The sequence below is a fragment of the Siniperca chuatsi genome, linkage group LG13 (assembly GCF_020085105.1).
Source record: "Siniperca chuatsi isolate FFG_IHB_CAS linkage group LG13, ASM2008510v1, whole genome shotgun sequence".
In the NCBI taxonomy this organism is placed as follows: Eukaryota; Metazoa; Chordata; class Actinopteri; order Centrarchiformes; family Sinipercidae; genus Siniperca; species Siniperca chuatsi.
Window position 1 is genome coordinate 8,035,995 of NC_058054.1, and position 17,211 is coordinate 8,053,205.

Below are 17,211 nucleotides of genomic sequence, written 5' to 3' on the forward strand. Positions count from 1 at the left end.
ACGTCAAATTCACCGCTAGATGCCACTAAATGCTACATACTGGACCTTTAAGGGATCTTTATTAAAAAATATTATTTGCCAACATATCATTATCAGATTTTTCGAAACTCTCCAATATCGATATTGGCTGACATCAGTAAGAAATGTAGCATTTCAAAAAGCATTGCTGTGAGAATAGATTATACCCCATAACTTTGGAAAATTATATATTTTGAGGTTTATTTTTATTGTATAAATTGTATGAGTTCTACACAATGAATAGTTTAAGGGAGGTCCAGTCCAATATTGGATAGTTACCAAGCGCTGACAACATGCGATTTTAAGTGTAGGAAGTTACTGAAAGTGAAAAGTCCAAAATGCATTTTCTTGTGTACAAAATAGCCTCATGGTGTATATTTAAACCTCAAACACAGATCGAGTAGGTTACATTTTATCAGGCAAGTATCAAGTCAGGACTCGTTTTATAAGGTGTTTTTCCCTCCCAAGTATTTCAGTGTACACGGAGTATAACTTGTTTACTGTACTATAATCACATCAGTTGCTGAGCTACGAGGGCGCGCAACAGGGTTGTGCGCTCGCGCGTTCAAGTATTTGTACCCACATGCTCGTTCGCAGAGCTCAGTCAGCATTTGACTCAGTAGTGGCAGGGGATCTAGGATTTCCACTTGTCAGTTACTCCCCGATACCGAAATCAAGTGCATCCCCTCAGCTAAAATGTCAAAGTTGGATCAGATCCTTGTTCTTGACCCTCCCTACGACCTCAAATTTAAAGGTAGGTAAATCAGCATTCCTTGACGCGTTAAATGTCCAGCGAGTAGTGGTGGAGAATTACCTGTGTGAAAAGATTTCACACTCCCTCAAGCGAATTTCGTTGCTAGCGAGCTAGCTAGCATTCACCGCCATTTTAAGTTAGCCAGGGACACGACGGGCCGCTGTATCCTCGCACTGTAGTGACGTGGATAGCCGGCGTGGCGAGCATCTTGACCGCCTGCCATTCACGACCAGATAACTGTCAACTCTTAGCAAAGAGGTGGAAGAATGTGGGGTAACTGCCAGTGGTTGTAAAACGGAATTAAAGTACGCACCGTGTTTGCCAGTGCCCTGACTTTAGTAGCAACATGAGCTACTAACTAACGTTATGCTGTTGCTAGTAGTGTTAGCAACAGCAAACTGTTGTTTCCTTGGGGCTCAGCCTATTTCATGAAATGCTTACCGCACACAACCCGGACGTAATAGCGAAGGAAATTAACTTTTTTAACGACAAACGTAGCGTCCAACCTTACACGCATCTGGCAGACACTATGCCATGTCAAGCTGGTAAAGTGACTGACAGTTGGAATGACAAACTTAGCTAACTAACTAACTGCAACGTTAACAACCAGCAACATTTGTCTCACGTTAGTTCGTTTCACCTAACGCCATTAACCAGTTAGCTAATTATATATGTTCTCAGTGAAATGTCTTAACGGACATCATTGTTTTCACAAGCCATTCATAGGAAACCAAAGTAATCCACACATTAGGTTACCACTGATTGCTTGCCTGGCAGTGATGATAACATTCAATGATGTGTCAGTTAACCATTGGCTAATGATAGCTAAGGCTAGCTTGCTAATGCAAAAGTTGAAATCTAGCTACATTGTTAGCTACTCTCCAACAACAAACTGTCTTGTTTTGCAGACCTATCAACCTTGTCTCGCTTCAGAAACTCCTAGATGTAGGTTTAAGTTTGTGACATTTGTATGATTTCAACTGTTGCGCTTGTTATTAAGTGACCATTACAAGTGACTGAGGTAACAGATAACTGCACACTGTATTGTGCTGATGTAAAGGTTTCAATGAACTTAGTCTGACAAGGCCATGGTATTGTATAACAATCCCAGCAGTTAAACTGTTTATCATTACCATCATTCATATTTACCCAGAATTCGTCTCTGCATTTCTTGTTTTTACCCCAGTTACAAGTCTCTGTCTGCTGCAGGCATTATTGTCAATGAGGCACTGTTTTATTGTTGCTGAATGTACCACTGTCATAGAACCAAGAATTGTTCAGCCTATTGTCTTGCTGATCCTAAGAGGCTGAATGTTAGTTAGGACTACGTATGAGCGGATACTGATTGTTGTCTTGACTTGGCAGGATTGTTAGACAGGTCACCAGTTCAAATACCAGAATTGCAGGAAAACTTTGGGTGAGGTATAGACACTTGAAATGTTTTGGTGATGAGTTGTCGTATGAGAAACTGATTGGTCACATCTTTATACGCCATTACATAGTTCAGATCCTACACATGGTATTGCAGGCTGAGAAGAAGCAAGAAAGCTTCATGTTGATTCCCAAACCCCTAATCATTCTCTGAACTTTATTAAACTGGTCAACCTATTTTTCAAATCAGGAAAAGGGATTTCTCTGCTATTAAGACCAGTGACTGCATCATTAGGTGCAGGGCTTGTGATGAATAGAGCCTTCCTGCTAGATGTACAGTTTTGCATAGCACAATTTAAAAATAGCTAGTTAAAATGTAACAGTTAATAGTATTGACTTTAGTCCTGAGCATCTGATCAAACTTGCATTTAACTAATTTGTGCAACAGGTTAATGGTGCTTTAACGGTCAGCTTCTTCAGTCAAATAGTTAAGACTGATAGTAGATGTCTGGCTGCACTGGTCAGCTCAGTTAGTTTGTTTTGGATACATAAACGTTTAAAATAGGGGGTCAAGAGTTAAACCTAAATACATAAATTAATGTTTGTACTTCAGCTGAACCTTAAATTGATATTGATATTTAGTCTGATGGCGGAGACATGGTCCATCATAATCTGATCATGGACCTCATTTTACTTGATTAAGAAATTCTGCTCTAATTAGACTTATTGTGTTTACCGATCAGTCACACGGTTTACATTTTCTCTCATCAGATTAAACTTTTACCCTTTTGTATACTGGAATGGATGCCTGGCTAAATTGCATATTTATGACAAAGGTGATGTTGATACTGATAATCATTAATTGGTAATCAGTTATCAAAAACCCATTCTGTTCTCTTGCACTGAGAACAAAACCTGTAATCTAGGGCACGAGGAAGAAATGTAAATCAAATCATGCTAAACAGTTGCAAATATATTGGTGTTTCTGCTTAGTAGGAGGATAACTGGCAAGCTGACTTAAAGGTCCAGTGTGTAACATTTAGGAGGAGCTATTGGCAGAAATGGAATATATAATATTTATAATTATGTTTTAATTAGTGTATAATCACCTGAAAATAAGAATCGTTGTGTTTTCATTACCTTCAGAATAAACTGTTTTTATCTACATAGGGAGTGGGTCCCCTTGCATGGAGGTTGCCCTGTTGCACCGCCATGTTTCTAGAGTAGCTCAGAATGGACAAACCAAACACTGGCTCTAAACAGGGAAGTTCGCAAGTTTCGAAGCCACCGTAGTTTCTCCTACATGCTCGGAAGGGGAAGGGGAAGGTGAGGCGAGTGGTATTCAAATGCTTGCAAACTACAATTTCACGGCTAGATGCCACTAAATCCTACACACTGAACCTTTTTAAAGCTACACCAGCGCTGCATCTGCTCTAGTACAGTTTGAATAGTCCTGATATATAACCTCTTGTGTATGCAAGCTTGAGTCTGAATACAAAGTGTTATGCAAACAGTTTTTGCGCCTTGGCCCGGACATAATTATTTATCGCGGGTATGAACCAGCATGAAATTAAATGTTAGTTTGATCAAATCGCTAAATTGAAAGAGAGAGGATCACTCAGTTTGGAAGGTTTTCTGTATTTTAGGAGGAACATGAGGAAAATGAAATGGTTCCTATTCTGTCTTTGAGAAGCAATATGAGGAGAAGGAAGATGACCACAGCTCCTTTACTGTCACAGAGGCCGATCTAAATCGGTCTGCGTGTATCTGAGAGCTGGTCTGTTTTAGAGCCTCTGCTGGGATTCCTCCAGCAAGCTAGAGGGGGCAGCCCTTCTTTCCTTGGCTGGTATTTTTAGAATAGGACTGGCCTGGGGGACCCTAACTCAGCATACATGCAACGAGATGAAAGAGACGGTGCTAACGCTGCTTGAGCAAAGGTGGCATGGAGGGTATGTGGGTGTATATCTGATGTGCACAACTGCTTCTCAGTGTTTTATCTGTTTCAGTCTTGGTTTTAGTGATGTTCACAGTGTATAAAACACACATAGTGTAGAAATGTATCTCAGTCAACCTTAAATTCCTTTTTGCAGAAGCAATTACTCAGTTGTCTTAGTTCTGCATGTTCTTATTGAGTCTGTGTGACAGAAGTTGATTCAGGGTTTTTACCTCCTTAATCTTTCTCATTTAAAGAGCAGGTGTTGCTCTTTATAATTTCATATGTATAGTGCATTAGCCAAAATCGTCTGTTTCCTCTTTGTCCCACCAGCAGGTACAGGACATCAGAAAGGCTTCAGCCATGTCCAATGTCAGGAGGAATGGTTGACAAGCTGTAATTATCACGCCTGCCATGTACCATGTACTTTTGAACTGCACCAAATCATTTATTATCTTCATTTCTCACTTATTCAAAACATCTGAGATATCATTATTTCAACTCACATTACTGCTCTGAGTCAACCTTATGAACTTTAATATACTATCAGCAACATTATTGCCAGTTATATGATAATAGATGAAACTTGACAAATAACGTTTATGGTAATCACACTTCCACAAGTGTATGATATTGCAGTAAACATCTTTGTTACCATATACGTATATATATGTATATTCACTGTCACTTGCTTCAGAAAAGCTATACAGGAAAAACTAAGATGTTGGAGGCAGAGATTGTACATATAAATATCAGACTTTGCAGACCCAGTGCCAGTGACAAGGTTTTTCAGGTTTGTAGGAATGCCTTTGTGACGCACCTGTGTTGAAAACAACGCCCCGGTCATCACCATAACTCTACATGTTAGCTTTAGCTGGGTGGAGCCACTCCAATCTGGTCATGCATTGTTTCTTATCTCTCTGAGCACTGGGTGTGAAGGAAGGCTGAATGCAGGCTTTGTGAACTCCAGAGCTACAACCAAGCTGTGAAAAAGAATGGAAAGTAGAGGGAATATTTGAATGTTTTTATTTATTGGATGTTTTCCTTGTTTTTATGTAAGAAAACAATGCTAAAGAGTCCAAACTATAGGCAAATCGCCATCACATTGTGAATCAGTTGACCCTGAAGAAAACTATGTATTATATATATTAAGACTTTTTTTTTTATAACTAGTCCCGTAGGTCAGTACACAAGAGACACCTGATGATTATTTACTAAGAGTTTATTTTGAAATATCGTACTATTGGCTTAAATGAGAAATTGAATAAATGCAAGCTAAACCTGTGCTTCCTCTCCAAAATGAGATGGTCTACCCTCACAGACACGAAAACAAATTTGGCATTAGTGCACTCCCTTGGAGCTCAAGATCTAGTTTATCATCAGAAGGTTGCCTTCAAATGCCCAGCAATTTGTAAATACCATTTGTAACCTGAGAGAAGTTCTATGGAACCCAAGTTTATATTAGATTTTGTGACTTGAAAATAAACACTTGATGGGCAACTGGCAAATAGTGTAGCAGGTAAGCTCTATAGATCTCACCCATAACACACATGCTATGATGTCAGCTATCCATGCATCATGGGACATATTTTTTTTCCAGGCTAATTGTGCTGATCGAGTTTTGGGTTCCTCTGACTTGGCATTGACTTGTGTTTTCAACATGACATGGCTCATCAAAGCTGGATGGTGCTGACCATGGTTAAGGACCTAATTTGAACCAAGCTCTGTCACAAGATGGAGGGCTAACTATTGATCTCCTGATATATGACCTGAGTAGTGCAGGACCTTATTTTCCAATGTGAACATGGGACATCAATATGAAATTAGCTGTCTGGGAAAAAACATAATTGATTCAGGTGGTTTGGCTCGTCTCCACTTCTGGAGACATATGCAGGGAGTGCGGTTAGTTTGGAGATCCTGATCTTCATGAATGTCTCATGCTAGGCTTTGCATTAGGTAGTAATACCCCTCCATCAGGGCTGTATAGTTGCAGTTTTAATATTGCAAAAGGCTATGCTTTTAAAGGAGGACAAGCATCTCCTTAAACAAGGTGCTCTTAAGCGATGCACAACGTGTCTTACAAATGAGTTGGAAGTAGCCGAAAAGTCTTTAGTAATACTCCAAGCGAATTATAGCTATTAGCATACTTTGTTATATACTAGAAAATATATTGGAAATCATAATTGATATGTATTAAGGTAACGCTGGTAATATATCAGTGTTGTACTGCCTACTGTTTCTTTATCTATCTCCTGTTTTTTAGAATATTTACAGTGAAACTATCCTGCAACCCAGCCTCAAAAATGTGTCTCCCTTCCAGTTTCATGCAGCAGCAAATAATGTGACTTTTGGTTTCTCCTTCAGCTCTGTTTTGGTGCAACTAGTGCAGGATGTGCTGCCAGAAAAATGTTCTTTCAATGGTTAATCATAGCAAAAACATGACTGTTAAAGTAGATGACTACACTGCTTTATATATTTTCTTTTAGAGATATATGGCTATAAGAATATTTTTTTGTTGCTTTTAATTTCCATTTACAGTTGTGCTGTGGTGGTGTTGCACCCACAGGAGAAGAGTGTACTCCAAAATACAGAAGTAATAATGCACTTGTGTTTGTCATTCTGTGTCCATCAGGTCCTTTCACAGATGTAGTCATCACCAACCTCAAACTGAAGAACCCTTCTGACAGAAAAGTGTGTTTCAAAGTGAAGACAACTGCGCCACGCAGGTACTGTGTACGGCCAAATAGCGGCGTCATCGATCCTGGAGCAACTGTCGTTATCTCTGGTAAGTTTTTCAGAGTTTTTATAATTTTTTCTTTAAGTTCAGTGAACAGACTTCCCTTTAGTCCACAAAATGTTGTTGCTAATTGAGACAGTGGGAGACCTGGAAGGGAAACTAGGCTAGCACGAGTTGGTCATAGGTCAACAAGGCCACATGCTAAGTTGAAGCTGAGGTGTTAAAGCCCCAAGCTGTGATTTGTGAAAGCAGTTTTTTACCGAAGTCCACACGATCTGCATTCCACTTGTTGCCCATGTGGTGTAGTGTACATATTGGATGCAGACAGAAACGGACCTGTACGCCAGTTCTCGAGTAGGGTTGTAACTACTACACCACCAGTGTAGGACACTTTACCATGTATCAAGGCTGAGTCCTTACTGCAGCGGCCTGGGTTCGATTCTAGCCCGGGCCCTTTGCTGCATGTCATCCCCTCTCTCTGTCCCCTGCCTTTCCTGTCTCTCTCCAGCTATCACTAGCTTTAAAAGAAAAAAAACCCCCAAAAAACAAAAGCACAATATATTCACTCGGTCGGTTAAATATTGCAAAGTGGTACTGAATCCAGTATTTTAGCAATAACAGATATTCATTTACGTAACCTAAGGCTGAGGTAATATATGCTGCATAATGCATCTTGCAAAGAGACGAGGCTCATTTCCAAAAAGCAGATACTGAAGAGGAAGATATCTTAAAGTCTGAAAATAGAGTTGACAGGAAATGTCTGTAAATAACTCTCTGATTAAGAAAAACAAATGAGACACTTATGATTGGAGGGTCGCTGGTTAGGTTACCTAAATCCAAACCTCAGAGTGTTGATTCAGCTGATTGGCTGCTGATAAGGGTCGACTAGAGCCAACGATACGGGACACACCACCAAAACTACAGGTTACGGTATAGCTTAAACAAGTTGTATTGCAATAGTCACACAAACATTGCCACAAGGGCATACCACAGTAGTGTCATGGCAGAAAGATTTGGTTTTAGGTTAAATATAACCATTGCATGTGAACTATAGTATGAAAACAGGAAAACAAATGGAACATCCCTGAGAGAAACCTGTGAAAACATTTTGAATTAGAGTTGCTGGCAAAATTAGGTCTTTGTTCTGCTTTTTAGAGTCAAATTGGCCTCTATTTTGCTACTATAACTCAGTTGGTTTATCGTGGAGTCTTGTTAAGGACAGTTGTCTGTCTGTGGCAATGTTTAAGGTTAATAAAATAAAGTTGTTTGTTTTTAATCATGACTAATAAATGTCAAGTTTCCTCCAGCGACTTTAGCCAGCTTGAATTCGTGTTAGTTGCAATGTACTTCAATGATAACATTCATAGTGAGGAAAAGTATCAATGTCCAAAGAAACCTCAAACCACTCCTGCAGCTTGATCCACTTCTCTTCTGTCTGAATGCTCAGTATGTTCTAAATACTCATATTTTATCCAGAATATGGCCAAATACACTGCTTCCATTTGTTGTGTTGTAGTGTAATGATTAAGTAGCTGCTTTTATTACCACGGTACATTATAAGTGACATTAATTCAAACTGCTGTTCTCTGTGAAGGAGCAGCCACCTATCAAGGCTACATAGGAGAGTTTGTTTGATACTATTTAAATTGTGGAAAGAGTATAACTTTAAGTGGACAATAACATTGGAGGTTTATATTCACTGAATTCAATTTGGAAAATAAACATCCTCTTGAAATTGGATAGGAGATGGTAGAATTAACCAATGAAAGAAAAAGATAAGAACATCACGATCAGACGTCTGCCTTTGTCCTTCAGTGTGGGTCAAATGTACTAACTTGAGATTGCCACATTATATAAGAACATATTTTGGCAAATTAGATTTTAAATAATAAACATGGGTAGTATGTTGTCATTGGGAATACATTGCTGGGGTTTATTATGCTGAATATTTAGGTATATCATCTTTCTATGTAGAGATATCTTTGCTCAAATATTTTAACATTTTTCATTTTTCATTTACAGTCATGCTACAGCCCTTTGAGTATGACCCCAACGAGAAAAGTAAACACAAATTCATGGTGCAGACGATTTTTGCCCCGCCAAATGTTTCTGACATGGATTCATTGGTGAGTGATTTTTATTTACTTTTAGGACTTGTAGCAAAGATGTTGTTTAAAATGTGTATACCAGAACACCCTTTAGCACCTACTTTTTACTTCATAACAGTTAGTTATTGAGTCACTAGCCATTTTAATGTTTGGAAATTCACATACCATCAGAAATAAGGAGGCATTGAAGTTAAAACTCGACACAAATGTTTGCTTCCATACCTGTTACACTGTATAAACAAACGGATACACTTTCTTGTGTAAGAAACCAGTTTCCTTTGGATTATCTGTGTGGGTCCCCACAATATTTGCTGTAGTACTCGGCTTGCCACCACAGAAACAAACAACCCAAACCAGTCGCAATTTTAACAGTTGTCCAAACAAAAGGCTCATCGATTTTAATTCAAAGGATATTTATCAGATTATTTGAGAGTGGATAAGTCAACTGATTTCCACCTGGAAGTCCCCATATAACAATGTGTGCTCCTGCAAGAAATCACTGTTCACCACAGTTTACAGTAAACAAGGTCCCCTTGCAGCTAGGAAAGTTCAGAATATGCTTCATGTTATAGAAAGTGGACAGCAAAATGGGGGACACAAATAAGCTCTTTACTATATCTAGTCTCTCAAAATAATAATAAAGGACAATAAATGGTTAAGTACATTAACACTGAAAATGCTATTTTTTAAAACCAAACCCAAATTTCAATAGGACTTGTTTCTGTTAATTGCTCTTTCTCAGTTTTAAGATAAATACAGATTACTGTGGGGTTTGTGTCGCCTCAGAATCAAATTACCTCCACTCTTACATTTTTAAATATTCTTCAGGACTCACTGAAAACCTGTCATCATTGATTTTTGATAATCAGTAGTCCACCACTAATTTCTTACTTTAAAAAAATCTGAATTTGGTCATCAGTTATGGCATGGTAATTGAGTTGCTATGGACAGCTCTCTACTCTTAGACATGGCTACATCAGACAAATTGAGATTCTTCTTCATTCTCCAGTTGTCCACCAGAGGACAGCAAAGGCTTAGGCACTCAGTAAAACAAGGACGTACCCTGTAGTCTGAATGGGAAGCAAAATCCAGGAAGTGTAGGGGAACAAAGGTCTAATTGGTTCTGATAAATAAACTGGAATCTAATAAGACTATTTTATCAGATAAATTGGTTCCATGGCATTACTCAAACCCTTTGCAAATCTGTGATATATCTTTCACTTATGACACAGATTATTTCTTTTACTCAACCATAAAGCAATTATGTACTTTAGGAGCCCTTGTATTACAAGCACCTTTGTCACTGAGTGTATAAAATTGGTTGGAGTTAAGGAGCTGACTTTATGAAAACGTGTCTGTTCTAAAAATACAGACCTTTAAAACCAATAGAAAAATGCACACTTGTGACAGTTTGTGGCTATGTTGTGTAGGAAAATGAGACCGAATGAAGCTGTGCATGTTTTGTTAATGTAATGTCCATAGATTCAAGTCTGCATTGCATGCTAATAGTATGAAGTAGGTTGAAGTGTGTGTGTGGATAGAATCCAGCTGCTAGCAGTTTGAGTTGATGAATAACATGCCCATTTTTCATCTCCACCAGTGGAAAGATGCAAAACCCGATGATCTCATGGATTCCAAGTTGAGATGTGTCTTCGAGCTGCCTTCTGAAAACGATAAAGTGGTAAGAGGCGCTGCTGCACATTAAAAACAGCTTATTTCCACATAATTTAAATCATAACCTCAAGTTTGATTTTGTTGCTTAAGGACTTGTGTCGAATGCTCTACTTTGAAAATGTCCAGAATGCCATAGCTTTTCATAAAAGCAAAAACGTTGGAAAAATCCACCACTGTAATGTCAAATAAGCAGAAAGTGCTGTTGCGCTAGAAAAACTGGCCAAGGCACCCTGTTCCAGGTGCAAAAATATAAAAAAAACCTCAGCTTCCAAAGTTTTTCTTCTCCCCATAATTAGCATTTCTCTTGCTTACTCTCCACACTCAATAAATTATCAGCTGTTTTCTTCCCAAGCCTCACCTAAAATACTTAATTGTGTCATGCCGGGGGGAAAAATGGAACAACCACCAAAAATAACAAATAAAGGTGGATCGACTTTTAATTCCAAGTGGTGTACGCTGAAGCTCGACACTTTGATATTAAAAACTGTATGTGCCTGTTGACCTGCTCCAACCTGGCGGCCAAAATAGTGATGCTGCAAAAGATAAAAGTACAATGACAGGAAAGAATGAAAACTGCTCCACAGAGAAAGATACATTAATACCACACCACACATAGCTGCTCAAGTAAAAATAGTTTTGAAATTCACAAGCAACATTGACATTCAGCGTAATCCAAATTTACACTGCATAGTATGTTGTGGGATGCAAAAATTCTTTGCATGCATCTAATTGTTGTGGCGCACAAGAAACGCAGCTGGTGGGTGCCTTCTGCACTGCATTTTGCATTTTGGCAGTTAACAAAGGTGTTAGCATAGGTGTATGCCGCCTACATCAAGCCAGAGTGCAGCTGCTGTGAAACCATTTCAAGGTGAGAGAAGAGCTTTGAAAGATGAACAGTTTGAATGATGTGGGTGTTTACTTAGTTGATTGCTCCAACCATTAGTTTACAATCAAGTATCAAACATTGTAGTGTACTAACATTAAAATAGTTTAGACTGGAGCCCTCAACATGGCTCTCAGTATGACTCTAGTGGTAGTGTTACTGCATTAGATTAAATGTGTTTGTAATGTTTTGTCAATCCCCATAGTCATACATGAGACACACCAACTTCATTAGAGTTGAGTCACCCCTCTGAGAGTGTCGATAAAAACTGAACATTATAAGCTGTACAAAGATAGGATTTATTACAGGGCTGTTGTAATAGATTACATTAGCTTGTACTCAATAAACTGGTGACTGTGAACACTGGAAGCCTGTATTAATGGGCTCTCGGTGTAATCAGGATTTAGATAAGCAGTACTGCTGGACATCTCAGCAGGCCCTCACAGTTCAGGCGAAAATGCCACCAAGGCCAGCTAGATTTAGCTTATGCTGAGAAGCTACAGTGTGGATATATGGACTGCTGAGTCAGCACGGTATCTGCACTCTGCTTTGGCACGTGTAGCATGTATGTGATGTGCAACATGTATAGTATGTAACTTTGTAGGATGGAGATGTATTGTAAGGTGTAATGTTATAATGCAGAAATGCATGTTTAGGATCAGCATTTTTGTAGTGTCTAAGAAGAGCTGGGTATCAAACCTAGATTCTTTTTTCGTACCAACAAAGTGTGTGTGTGTAGCACCAAGTATAAAAACTGTCAAGTACTTAAAGCTGGTAAAAATTACTGCAAAGTTCTTGCACACCAGGAAGTCTTTTTTTTTTTTTTTTTTTTTTTTTTTTTTTTTATTTATTTATTTTTTTAACGTGCATCGGGTCAAAAACTCGGACTGTGAATGAAACGAACCTCCACACTGACGACCGCTTCTTTTACCTGATGAAGATCTGGGGACAGAAATGTTAAATATAATATAAAATAAAGTGAGAACAAGTGATTGACAGTGAGCAGGGCTTTTTTGATTATTTCACCAGTACCGAAGCAACATCAAATATCTGGTAAGAATCGTAATCTTGTTTACCTCTTCTTAGATCAGATAGTTCTCGGCTTTAAATATTAGCCAGTTTTAGACTATTTTATTTAGTTCTTAGATCAGATAGTTCTCGGTTTTAATCTCATGTTTTTGACGACATTTAACATTTGAGACCTTTGACTTAATTTTTTGAATGAATAAAAGGGACTAGTAGAAAAAACATTGTTAATATTCCTCAAAGTAATGTATCCAATTGTTTGGTATCTGTACAGAAAATCAGGTATTGTGCTGGCATTAGATACCCTGGCTTATGTGTAAGTAGTGTTGGTAACATACAGCAAGTGCGGGTAATAGAATTTCAGTGTGGTTCGGGGGGGGGGGTGTCTTTTGGGATGCTTAAATATACTAAATTAGTAAAAATATCTATGAACAGAGGTTCCCATTTGATAACCCCAGTCACAGGAAGACACCCACTGTTTCATAAGACAAAAAAAGCTTAATGTTGAATGGGACATCCTGATGTTTGCTGTAGCACTTATTTATATCATATCATTTGGTTCAAAAATTAGCTGGGCCTTGATGGGCTCCTGTATGCCGTCATGTTGTTTGTCCTACCAAACAAAGCCACATCAAACATGAATTCTGGAGGGACGCATTTCCTTCCTGGTCTCTTTGAGCTGCACTGTGAGCTTCTTGGCCTCGAAAAAGGCTGCCTTTCTTTGGCACAAGCTCCTGTCTAGAGGCTTACCTCCCTACTTAGCTCAGGGCATGCTGGATTTCACTTCAGTGGTTCTCTCCCTCTGCTTGTCGGGCAGAATGACATGGAGGCCACCAAAGCAGCCCCAGTGATGAACTCTGCAAGGGCCGACCCATCAGCAGCCACGGTGCCTGTCACTGGCTCACTGGAGGAAACAGAGATGAAGAAAGTGCTGGAGAAGTGCAAGAGGCTGCAAGCTGAGATGAACAAACTGGCTGAGGAGAACCGGCAATTAAAGGTTAGATGTGCTGATAAATTCATAACGTGATTAAACATTATGGTTTCATTGTTCTAATGTTTATTCTAATGCTTTTTACACAGGACAAAACTAAAACCAAATGTGAATCAGTACACCATGTTGTAAAGCAAAATGAAACCCAAAGAGAAAATAATACACTTGAAGTGAATCCACTCTGAATCACAATGGTCAGAAAGCTGATGTCATTCTGCTCCCTAGGGGTTTATTCTGTTGTGTTAAGTCTATAGAGGTTGGGTATGGTGATATTTCAACATATTGGCCAGATTTCTTTCTTTAGAATATAGCCAAACTGTACAGATTGCATTTATACCTGGCTGAGATCCGATCACAATGCGAGCTAGATAAGAGGTAAAGATAGCATGTTATTACTGTGTGCAAATGCCCTCGTTTACTTTTCAATTAAAGGGACAATTAACGCATATTTTTCCTCTTACCTGTAGTGCCATCTAGATTGTTTTGGTGTGAGTGTCCGAGTTTTGGAGAAATCGGCCGTAGAGATGTCTGCATTTTTTTTTTATATAATGGGAATATATAGCACTCGGCTTGTGGTGCTCAAAGCGCCAAAAAAAATACAAAAAAACTTTTCTCTTTCCAGAAATCATGACCTGGTTACTCAAGATAATCCACTGATTTGTATCTAGTCAGTTAAAACATTGCCAAGGCAAAGAAGCCTTCTATTGGAGAAAAGCTGATTTAAACCATGCTTAAAGACATTCAGAAGTCAGAAGACCTTCAAAAGTCAGTTGCGGTGCAAATGTTTGGCCTTCCAACATTTTTCCTACAATTAGATGAAACGGAAGATGTAGCTGGAATCCCTCAGTTAATGGTCTATGCCAGATACATATGTGATGATGACATCAATGGGGAATTTCTTCTCTTTGATCAGCTGCAAGCAACCACAAAGGGAGAGGACATCTTCAGGGTGTCATTTGAAAGATTTAAAACTTGTTTGGATGAATTGGAACCTGTACAGATGGGACAAAGAGTACGATGGGATGTGGATCTGGGTTTGTAGCCATGTACTTAGTGGTACCCGATGTGAAAATTACACACTTTATTCTTCAGAGAGGCTTTGGCCAGCAAAGTACTTCAGAGAAACTTAGGAGAGGTTTTTGATTCTGGTGGATCTTCCTCTGTTACAGGATGATGGCATTAGAATGAGAAAGGTACCCCGCTCAGACCACATGACATCAAACTCAACCAGCCTCCTTGGCCGAGAAGCCAGCACCACCTCCCTGCCCTCCCTTCTCGTCGTCATAGCAGCCATCTTCATCGGATTCTTCCTAGGGAAGTTCATCTTGTAGACTGGGAGATGCATGCCAGCCGTATCCCCCGCCCCGGCTCCGGAATGAAACAGGCCTGGAAAAACCAAGAAGTCTTTCTGTTGACTTTGCCATATCATTGGTAGTGTGGCCTACGGTGAACACATCTGTACAGCATCATTCGAAGGCGTCGCCTTTTTACAATCTCACACAGTTAGTACACACAGAGAGTTACGAAAAGAAAGGCGACAAAAAAGTGATTGCTCCCTTTTTTTTGTTTTCTGTTTTGTTTTTTTAATTTTTTTTGGTTTTTTTTTTTGATGGCTGGATTATACAGGTAATGTGCCGGGACAATGAAAGTTGTATACTATCAGTCAACATGGGAGATGCACCTAGAGTGAACCATTGGCGAGAGGCAGTCAAAAGATTAGATTATTTTTCTCTCTCTATCTCTCTGTTGTTTTTAATAGGAATTGAATGGAATGTTAGGTGTCTTGTAAATGTTGTTTTAAATCCTTTTAAACAAAAAAGGAAAGAACTTTCATCAAAAAGACCTTGCTACCTGTTGCTGGATTGCCTCTGAAGTAAATTTGTTCAGTTTGTAATTTCTACTACTTGTCTTGGAACGTTCAGGTCCAGCTGGGTATATAGGTGCCTCCTTGTACATTTCTGTCCCTTCTTTTTCCTCACAACACCAATGCAGACTTTATATTATTATTATTATTATTATTATATATATTCCTTCTGAGGCAAATATTGACTGACATAAGGTCTCCATTCTTAAAATCCTGTCCCATGGTATTAAGCATTGAAAAAATAAAAATGGAAAAAATGTGGTTTTGATAGCCGTCTTTTCCTGTCTCCCCCTTCACTGATACACCCTCAAACATGTTTGATGAACATACTGCGTTTGTTTTCCATCAGCCAACATTGGATATACTTTTTTTTTTCTTAGTACAAGGACAACGTACAATATATGAGCTAACCATGAGTTTTAAGTACACTTGACATTGCAGCTAATATTATTATTTTGAGTCACAAAACTAGAAAATGAGTCTCTACCTCAGACATCTGTTCTGTTATGAGCTTGGAAATTCAGTGTAAAGTCATGTTATCTTACATACTTTATTTACTGACCAGATCAAGGTGGAAGTTTGGATCTCTTGGATTCTACTACTTTTTTTAAATTGAGTTAGGAAGGGAGGAGATTCTTATACATTTTAATGGTTTCATCTTGCACAAAATAGAGGCTGTCACTCAGTATTTTTGAGGTTGTTCTGCCAAGGTAATTGTGGTATTCTGGATGGCAAAATCTACAGTGGTCATTTGGCTCCAAACTTCACTCATTTCAGCATGATGGTTAAAATACAGAACCGTCTTCACAAGATGCTTATTTTTCCCAAAAGTAAAACCTGCAATCATTTGATTAAAGCGTAAAGTAATATGATTCATACTGACTCTTGGAGGACAGGGTAGCGTGGGAAAAGACCACTGGATTTTTTTTCTTTACTTGGCAGGAGAGAGAGAGACACTTTATAAGCTTTACTGTGACTATGGATGGTGTGAGACAAGCTGAATGTAACATGATTGTAAATATGAGGCAACAGATGAGCTGTAATTAAATGACCAGTTCTTGCATCTGAAAAAAACCAAGGATTGAAATATCTGCTAATGTCAGCTTATCACAGATATATAGATATATCAGTGTTGGCATATACAGTATGTCGGCCGATAGGTAATTAGAAACTGTAGTACAGAAATGCCACAGATAAGTTTGCAGTTATTAAGAATTATACTAATATATTAGTATACTGTTTTAGAGGTAAGTATACAAAAGGAATCAACATACTTTACCATTTTATACTAACAACTTTGGACGTCAATCAAACTGCAACTTTGAATGTTGCTGCCAATTAAACTTCACAAAGAGAGAGAAAAATTTCTTAAGATTTAATACTTACAGTATGTAGCAGCTCCTTCATTTCCTCTGTGCATTGCACAGCACACTTGTCTGTATTTAGTATGCATTCTGTTTGGTTTTAGTATACTTTATTTGATCACTTTTGCATTGTGAACACACTACTTACTCAAAATCTGATTAGAATTAGTATGTAGTATAGATTTGATTTTGTCATTTCTAAGTAATTGGCTCACAGCTGCAGTACAGTAGACATATGCCGTAAAAAATCTGACTTTCAGTAACAGAGCTTCCCTTTGTACTTTGTTGCTTCAAAACTTATTTTAATTTATTTAGTTATTTATTCTTGCTTGCTTTTCTGTCTGTGATTTGCTTTTTAAGGCGTATTTTCATACGCCCAGCATGGTTTTCTGTTTTCTGGGGAGAAATCCATAATGCAAGAGACAGATTTCAGTTTATCTACTAATAGTAGTCTCACAATTAAAAACTATCTATCTAATCTATTCTTT

General features: G+C 38.5%; 1 protein-coding gene across 1 annotated transcript; it reads left to right on the forward strand.

Moving 5' to 3' along the window:
* Nucleotides 1–601: 601 nt before the first annotated feature.
* Nucleotides 602–15,620, forward strand: vapal (VAMP (vesicle-associated membrane protein)-associated protein A, like). Its single transcript, XM_044218810.1, has 6 exons — nt 602–772; nt 6,709–6,861; nt 8,836–8,939; nt 10,522–10,602; nt 13,322–13,501; nt 14,665–15,620. Exons 1-6 carry the CDS (start codon nt 715–717, stop codon nt 14,824–14,826), a joined length of 738 nt encoding a protein of 245 aa, XP_044074745.1. The 5' UTR covers nt 602–714; the 3' UTR covers nt 14,827–15,620.
* Nucleotides 15,621–17,211: the final 1,591 nt, after the last annotated feature.